The 9,336-nt window shown below is 37.3% G+C and overlaps 1 protein-coding gene across 1 annotated transcript; it reads right to left on the bottom strand.

Annotated features, from left to right (window-relative positions):
• Positions 1–6,306: 6,306 nt before the first annotated feature.
• Positions 6,307–7,358, bottom strand: LOC110328089 (olfactory receptor 18-like). The gene has a single exon (XM_021207450.1). The coding sequence runs from the start codon at positions 7,206–7,208 to the stop codon at positions 6,321–6,323; it is 888 nt and encodes a 295-aa protein (XP_021063109.1). The 5' UTR covers positions 7,209–7,358; the 3' UTR covers positions 6,307–6,320.
• Positions 7,359–9,336: the final 1,978 nt, after the last annotated feature.

The raw sequence follows: 9,336 nt of genomic DNA, 5'->3' as shown, positions 1-9,336 counted from the left end.
GGAATTCTCCTTAAGAAACATAAAGCCCAGAACAATAACATATATGAAAAAAAGAACATGTGTGAAAAAGTACTGTCAAAGCCTTATGGGACAAAGAACCTCCAAAGATATCATTGAGTTTGTTTGTTTGTGTGTTAGACATCTACTCCTGGGCATAGGTCCTGGCCTTAAGAGTGGTTTGAGTCCTCAATGAGACTCTGCTGGAGAGAACTGAATTTTCACTTGTGAGATACTGTCAGTTGAACATTGCTTCTGGATTAGGAATGGAAGCATGTGTCTGCTTCTCTCAGAATTGAAACCCCTTCATGTGCAAACCATGCAGACTCCTGCCGGCCATGGGCATGCTGCCACAGTCTCTATGGGTTCATATATGTGTTGATGCTGCTGCATTTAAATGGCTTTGGTTTGATAGTCTCTGCCATCCCATCGTTTTCTTACAATCTTTTTTTAAAATGTGTAATACAGAATTCTTGCATTCTATCTTTTTAAGTGAAATTTGACTCCAAGAACTTTGTGTTTGTATCTGATGCTTTTCCTCATGAACGAAGTTAATTTTTCATTTAGCATTAGTTAATTACAATAAATCATCACCACCAAGATAAAGGCAGTTGATATTATTATAATATTACTTAGAGATGGCATCATTTGACTATATGCTCAAGAGTGGTATATGTGGGATTGAGACAAGTTGATTCCTAAAGTTCTGAGAAGAGCTGTATTGATTTCCATGGTGGCTGTACAATTTTCATTCCAGCTAGCAATGGAGGAGTGTTTCTCTTGCAGTATATCCCCAACAGCATGAGCTGTCACTTATGTTGTTGATCGTAGCCATTCTGACAGGTATAAAATGGAATCTCAAAGTCATTTGGATTTGAATTTCCTTAATGGCAAAAGATGTTGAATATTTTAAAAAATGTTTCTCAACCATTTTAGTTTCCTCTATAGAAAATTCTCAGTTTAGATATGTATACCACTTTTAATTGGATTACTTGATTTTTAAGGTAGTTTCTTGAGTTCTTTGTATATTGTTGATATTAGTCCTCTATTAAGTGTGGAGTTGGTAAGCATCTTTTCCCATTCTATAAGCTGCTGTTTTTTTCTGATCAAAGGTGATCTTTGTCTTACAGAAGCTTTTTGGTTTCATGGGGTCTCATTTATTAATTGTTGTTCTTAGTGTCTTTGGTATCTGTATTCTGTTCAGAAAGTTGTCTCCTGTGCACGCGTATTCAAGGCTACTCCCCACTTTCTCTTCTATCATATTCGGTGTATCTTGTTTTATGTTGAGGTCTTTGATCCACTTTGACTTGAGTTATGTGCAGGGTAATAATTTATTTTACCTATTTGCATTTTTCAACACGCAAACATCCAGATCGATCAGCACCATTTGTGGAAGATGCTTTCTTTTTTCCAAGGTATATTTCTGGATTATTTATTTAAAAATTCAGATGTACATAGGTGTATGGATTTATGTCTGAGACTTGAATTATATTTCATTGATCAATGTGTTTGTCTTTAGGCCAATACCATGAGGTTTTTATAACTATAGGTAGCTCTGCAGTACAACTTGAAATAGAGAATAGTGGAATCTTAAGCAGTTTTTCATTGTTCAGAATCATTTATAGTAAACTGTTTATTTTGTTTGTTTTCATATAATGTTTGGAAATATTATTTCAAGATCTTTAATAAATTGTTGGAATATTGAAGGGGACTAAATAAATCTGTAGATTTCTTTCCATAGAATGGCATTTTTACTATGTTAATCCTATCTATCCATGAGCACAGGAAATCTCATCTTCTGATATCCTTTTCAATTTTTTTCTTCTAAGACTTGAAGTTTTAATCATACAAGTCTTTAGTTTATTTGGATAGATATAATCTGGAGATGTTTTGTATTGTTTGAGGCCTTCGTGAAATGTTTTATTTATCTGACTTCTTTCACAGTCTGTTGTCTTATAGGAGGGTTACTGATTTTTGTGCGTTAGTTTTGTAGCCAGATACTCTTCTGAAAATGTTAATCAGCTGTTTGAATTCCCTGTGGAATTTTTAGGATCTGTGGATATATATGTAACATTACATCATCTTCAAATAATGATACATTATTTCTTTCTTTCCAATTTGATATCAAAATTTTATTTTCTTTCTACTTTATACATTAATCATTAACTAATCACAAACAGACCATTCATCTTTTAACCCTTGCTCAATGTACTTGTATCAGACGGAAATCAGCTTAGATAACAGTACCAACTTTCATTCATCATAACAAACTGCTGTACATCACAGGTAAAATGAGGGGAATAGACAGAATACAAAATTATCACCATTTCATCCAATTAAATTTTTCTATAATTTCTGGCTGCCAAAATATTTTTCTAGGTTATATATATGGTCCAGTGAATAAAACGTTTATGAGGCAATTATGAAGGCTGGTGTTCAGACATCCAAAATATATAGAAAAAGCTGAGCAGGTGTTGAGGTCACCTATAACCCCATCATTCAATGATCTTGAGATAGAGAGAGAGATAGCTACATAGATTAGCTGATGGGTAAGCAACTCTGCATCAGAAAATAAAGCAGTGCAGAACTAATTTAACATGAGGTCTCCATAAGCATATACAGACATGTAAAGCATATACATGTCAGCACATGTGAATATGTATACACTCATATACAATACACACACATATACAATATTAAACACGTTTTTCCTGTGCTATGGATCAAACCTAGGGACTGATATATGCTAACTAAGCACTATTTCACTAAACCATACACCCAAACCCTAACTGCCAACTTTTTAAGAAACCCCAAGATCTTGAATACTTAAAGAGAGGAAGAACATCTTTAAACTCTTCCTAGTGTCTTAAAAGGAATAAAACTAAATCCTTATTTCAGGCATCCTGTTCAGACTAATTGAAATACTAAAAGAGCAGGAAAGTTGTGAACAGCTGCAAGCATACCCCAGAGTGAGATCAAGAAGATACCTGTGACGTGTTATCATGCATATGTCTGTCTGTGAACTAAGCCTATGGTCTACAGCCATCTATCCTGTATGTGCTACCCATTGCTGTCTGAATGATGGAACAGACTCCCACTTGATAAGAGCTCAGTGAATAAGTGAATTCTTCCTAAAGTGACAGGTAAGTGAAGTGGCTTGCTGGTTTTTCAAAAAAGATAATCTGGTGGGGGCAGTAACCAAGATGACTCAGCTGATAAAGATTGCTACCACGTGTGACAACCTGAGTTTAATTCATTGAACCCACATGACTAAAGAAGAATACCATCTCCTTCAAGTTGCCCTTGGCATACATGCTGTGGCATGTGTGTTATTCACATACACACAACAAATAAACAAGCAAGCAATGTGCCAGAATCATCTTTGAGAGGTATCCTGCATTCTGACATCTCTGTGTTTGTTGTTACTGCTGTTGTTATTTTACTTTTGGTTTTAGTTTGATTTGGTTGCTTTTTGAAACAGAGTCTTATTATATAGCTGTGACTGGCTGAGTACACAGATTAGCCTGCTTCTGCCTCCAAATGTTGGGGTTAAAACTATAATACAGAGTTTAACATCTGGCTGTATTATAACATGGCTTCATTCATTCCCACCTAAACACCTAGAGTAGGTTACATTAAACTGCAGTGTCTCTTTGTTTTCTGTAAAATAACAAAACTCGTGGTATTATAACATTGAGAAGACTGTACATGCAAAATTATGAGCAACAGGTAGAACACACTGGTCAGGTTTGAGGCGCCTTTTATCGAGAATGCTTTGGGTTTGGGATTTAGCTCCAGGGCAGAGTGTGCTTGCCTAGGTTTATAGTCTCCAGAGTTAAAATGAAAACAATACATCCTTCATGATGCTGCAGTGACAAGCACCCTCTTTATATATTTATCATCACCTTCATAGTCCTTTGAAGTTTCTAGCACGTACTTTATAGGGTCATATATTTTTCTGCTATCATATGGAGAGCTTCTGTGATAAGTGGAACTAGACACAGAATGACTAGAGAGAGAATTGAATGAAGTTTTCAGGATTCCCTCCTTAACAAAGAATATAATTATGCTCTTCCTAAGTTGAAATTTTGCAAATCAATATCTTTCCATCTAGCTACACAAATGATCATATCAGTTCTGTTGATAAGCATGTTTTCCTGGAAGTCTCTTCTCAATGTACCATTTCCCTCAACACTCATAAATAGAACTGTTTCTGTGCTGAATCATAACCAAGGATGGCAGGTTCGATTTGCTTATCTGGAGCTCAGACTCCATCTTCAGGAGTAGTAGTGATACAGTGTCATAGAAGTGCTACAACTCAGACAACCATGGGGGAGGAGAAATATGGTGCCTTATGGGTTAGAACTGATAAACTGAAGAGTTGGAGAGAAAGGCTGATCATTGACAACTATGTGACCTTGAAAAATTAATCTTGTAATTACCCAGTTTATAGATACAGATAGAGAGGTAGGTAGGTAGGTAGGTAGATAGATAGATAGATAGATAAATGATATAGAGATTAGAGATATAGAAATATAGATATTGGGTAGCCTGTGTGTGTGTGTGTGTGTGTGTGTGTGTGTGAGAGAGAGAGAGAGAGAGAGAGAGAGAGAGAGAGAGAGAGAGAGAGATAGCTTAACAAAGATGTACTCCAATGACTGTTCCACAAAAGGAATGAACAGCTGACAGGTGAGACTTACAGGTGGAGAAGGCTTTATATCTCCCACTTGATTATGGAATTCTCAGAATGGAGAAAACAATTTTATAGTAAGAGAAGAAAATTCCATATATAGGGAGTAAACCAGACATAGAACCAGCAAAAGAACACATCGATTGTAGATAGATAGAGATATATATGTACTTGGTTTTATATATATATATATATATATATATATGGAGTGACTTACAGGCTGCAGTCCAACTAATCCAACATTGGCCAGCTGTGAACAGAAACTACAAGAATAGTCCCCATGAGGGGTGTCTCAGCTGGTCTTCAATAGAAATTGAATCCAATGAGTGTGCTGGTAAAATGAGTGCAAGCAGGTGAAGAACAAATTAATCCTTCCTTCTTCCATTATCTGTATTAGGCTTCCAGCAGAAAGTATGGCCCAGATTAAAGATGTTCCTCAAAATCTGGATTAAAGGCATATATTATCCCACTTCAAGATCCAGGTCAAAAGATTGTGTCTTCTAGTGTAAAGACTAGTCTTCCTGCCTCAAGATATAGATCAAAGGTGTGCCCTCCATATCTTGACTGTAGTTCATTCCAGATATAGTCAAGTTGACAATCAAGAGTCACATCACAGTTTGTAATGGCAAAACATTAATAAGACAGAAAATTAAGCATGTTAAGTATTGATACATGTCTACTTCATTGGTAATAGTTACATTTATATTGTTATGCCACCATCACCATCATCCAGTACATTTTTGTCTTCACTAATTAAAAATTTGTATACATCTTTTTAAATTAATATTTTTTAACACTCCATATTTTATTCCCCCATCCACCCTCTGACTGTTCCACATCTCATACCTCCTCCCCAACCCCTTGTCTCCAGTAGATGTCCCCATCCCCCACCCCACCTGACCTCTAAACTCCCTGGGGCCTCCAGACTCTTGAGGGTTAGGTGTATCATCTCTGAATGAACACAGACCCGGAAGTCCTCTACTGTATGTGTGTTGGGGGCCTCATATCAGCTGGTGTATGCTGTCTGTTTGGTGGTCAAGTGTTTGATAGATCTCAGGGGTCCAGATTAATTGAGACTGCTGGTCCTCCTACAGGATCATTCTCCTCAGCTTCTTTCGGTCTTCCCTAATTCAACAACAGGGGTCAGCTTCTTCTGTCCAGTGGTTGGGTGCAAACATATGCATCTGATTATTTCAGCTGCTTGTTGGGTCTTTTGGAGGTCAGTTATGATAGGTCCCTTTTTGTGAGTACTCCATAGCCTCAGAGCTGGTTAAGAACACTGGTTCCTATTGCAACAGACCCAGATTCAATTCCCAGGGCCCACCACATGAAGCTCAGTGTCTGTACCTTCAATTCCAGGGCTTCTGACGCCCTCACATAGACACATGCAGTCAAAACACCAATATGCATAAAATAAAAATAATAATTAAAATTTTTGTATACATATTTTTAAACTCCCTGCTTTCCTTTCCTGAACTATACTAACTACTATTCTATTATAGAATGGGAGAGGGATTAAGGTCATCAACCCCCAAAACTAGTGTAACTGAAGAATTAGGATGCATGGGTCTAGATGCTTTCCTCTGCTGTAATTACCAACCCGCACTCTAAATGGATGCCACATGCCCTACTATTACAATGTTCTTCTGTGGAGTCTCTTCACTGCTCTTTTAATGTCCTTGTTCCTCAGGCTATAGATGAAAGGATTTAGCATAGGAGTGACCACAGTGTACATCAGTGAGGCCACTGCAGTACTTCTGGGAGAATGTGATACAGCTGAACCAAGATATACTCCAATGGCTGTTCCATAAAATAAACAAACAACTGACAGGTGAGACCCACAGGTAGAGAAGGCTTTATACCTCCCACCTGATGATGGTATTTTCAGAATGGAGAAAACAATTTTATAATAAGAGAAGAAAATTCCAGATATAGGAAGTAAACCAGATATAGCACCAACAAAATAGATGACTATGTTATTAATGAATGTGTTAAAACAGGCAAGATTAAGGAGTTGTGCAGGGTCACAGAAGAAATTGGAAATTTCTACATCCTTGAAGTAGGTGATTTGTAAGGCAATGAGATTGTGTGCCTGAGAATCCACAAGACTAACCAAAAGAGACAGACAAACTAAAGAGCCACAGAGGCGAGGATTCATGATGAGTGAGTAATGCAGTGGGTGACAGACAGCTACAAATCTATCATAGGCCATCACAGTCAGAAGCAAGCCATCCATACATCCAAAAAGGATCAAAAATGACATCTGTGTAAGGCATCCCACATAGATTATCTCCTTGCTGTGAGTTTGGATGTTCACAATCATCTTTGGGACTGTGGTAGAGATAAAACAGATGTCAGCCAAGGACAGATTGCAGAGGAAGAAGTACATGGGAGTATGGAGGTTGGAGTCAGAGTTGACAGCCAGGATGATGATCAGGTTACCAAGCACTGTAACCAGGTACATAGACAGAAATAACCCGAAGAGGATGAGCTGCAGTCCTGGATCATCAGAGACTCTCATGAGATGGAATTCTGAGACTAGTGTTCGGTTTTGAAGTTCTATATTGTTTGAACAGCTTTTGAAAATGAAAATAGTGTTAATAAAAATGACAAAAGTTTACTGTCTCTTAATACTCTGTATTTTGGATTAAAGCAACTGTCCTGTGAAATGATCAAATGACTACATTTTTGGCAATATTTCTGATTGCAATCTCACTATTTTTTAACTTAATTTTTGACAATTCCATACATATATACAATACATTATGATTATATTCTTCCATTACCCTCATCAATCCCTTTCTCAGTTATGGTGATATCCTTCTGATGCTATCTTGTTCTCTTCTTTCATACTTTTGTGTAGGTCATGTATAGGTGGTTACAGTTGCTATATGAGCATGCATGTAATAGACATGCCATATCCAGAAGGTAACATTAACAGTATTTCTCCCCATCCTCCACTTTTTTTACTCTTTCCACCTGATTTTATTTGATGCTTCCCTAGATCATGGGGAATGTGGCATAGATGTCCCACTTAGAGCTGGACACTCAACAGTTACTTGTTGAGTAACCAGTGAGAGTCTAAAAAAAGAAGCTTATCTGACCAAGGATGTAAGCAACACTAGTCTAAAGGCATAGATACAAACTAACTTTCCACTGACATGTGTTAACCATCTCTTTCTACACTCACATTAGGAAGGGTGTGCAAGACCAAAAGTGAGATATAAGTCATTCTTTGATCACAAAATAAGACAAACAAAAAGATAATTGAAAAAACAGAAAAAAATCCTTCCCATGCTGAGAAAACATAATTATAACTAAGGGAAATTAAGATACTGCAAAATACATTATTAATCTAAGATACGGTAAGAATTGGCCATTCATAAGACTTCTGTAAGACTAAAGATCACATTGCTGAGATTCAAAATAGCATAGAAAGTTCATAATCACAGAGAAACTTTCCAGTTTCACTCATGGAGTTTTCTTTTAATTATTTGATTTTCTATTTCATTAATTCTTGATAATAAGGGTTTACTCAAATTCACAGCTTCTTATACATTAACCTTGAGTCTGGTGGACTTCCATTTTGATGGATGTGCATTTAACCTTAAAGTGCCTTGGCATAAGGCACATAAGGTGAGCAACACAGCTCAAATAAATAAACAATAATGAACTTACTTTATAGAATGTTTTATTAGCCTCATACAATCCTATGAAAATATCCAGTGCCTGAGATCGCCTTTGCTATTTTTAATATGATATCACATCCTTTTTATGATACATACACATATGAGAAATACAGCACTTGGACTCTCCCAGAAGGTTTGCAATCTAGTTGAAAGTACTTTGTACCAATCCTCACTGCTAAAACAAATCCCTTGCTTAATGGTCTGGGGGAGGTGCCTACAGGACTGATAAGCAGTGTGGAAGGAAAGCAGACTCTGAGAGTTCCTAGAATTCATCCCAGTTCCAAAAGTCAGCTCAGCCCTTAGAGCAGAATCTTTGCATGCTTTTATCCTCTGCTACATCCCAACACTCATACTTCTTGAGGACAAAGAAACAGTGACCTTGACAGTCTCTCTACCCTTCCACCATCTCATTAGCACTTACTGGACTAGGCTGTGTCTCTGCAGGGGCATTACCAACTGCTTCTTATCTGCCTGATAATTACGAAAGCCATGGGTTATATATTCAGAACTTGAAGAAAAGGCAGGCTCAAGGTAATGAAGGTGCCCAAAGGTTGTAAGAGACATTAAAGGTAGCAAAGTACAAATTTGAAGGCACTGGCTAATTACTTCAATTGTGTGACCTTGGAGGCTCAATTCACACAGTTCCAAATTAGCCAATTGGTTCACATTATCCCATTCTTTGGGGATTTGTTATGATTAACAGTAAAAGGGAAAGAGAAAATGTGCTTGGAAGTTTCAGGAAAGTCTTATCCATAGACCTTTCCACTTTTCTTTTCTTTTTGTTTTTATTATTATTTTCTTTATTTACATTTCAAATGCTATCCCGAAAGTTCCCTATTACCGCACCCCCGAACCTGCTCCCCTACCCACCCACTCCCACTACTTGGCCCTGGCATGTCCCTGTGCTGGGTCATATAAAGTTTGCAAGACCAAGGGGCCTCTCTTCCCAATGATGGCCAA

Source organism: Mus pahari, chromosome 10 (genome assembly GCF_900095145.1).
Source record: "Mus pahari chromosome 10, PAHARI_EIJ_v1.1, whole genome shotgun sequence".
Classification (NCBI taxonomy): domain Eukaryota; kingdom Metazoa; phylum Chordata; class Mammalia; order Rodentia; family Muridae; genus Mus; species Mus pahari.
This window is presented reverse-complemented; position numbering and strand designations above follow the sequence as displayed.

Coding starts and splice junctions, on each gene's coding strand:
- LOC110328089 (XM_021207450.1), bottom strand. CDS start 7,208: ATGAGAGTCTCTGATGATCCAGGACTGCAGCTCATCCTCTTCGGGTTA.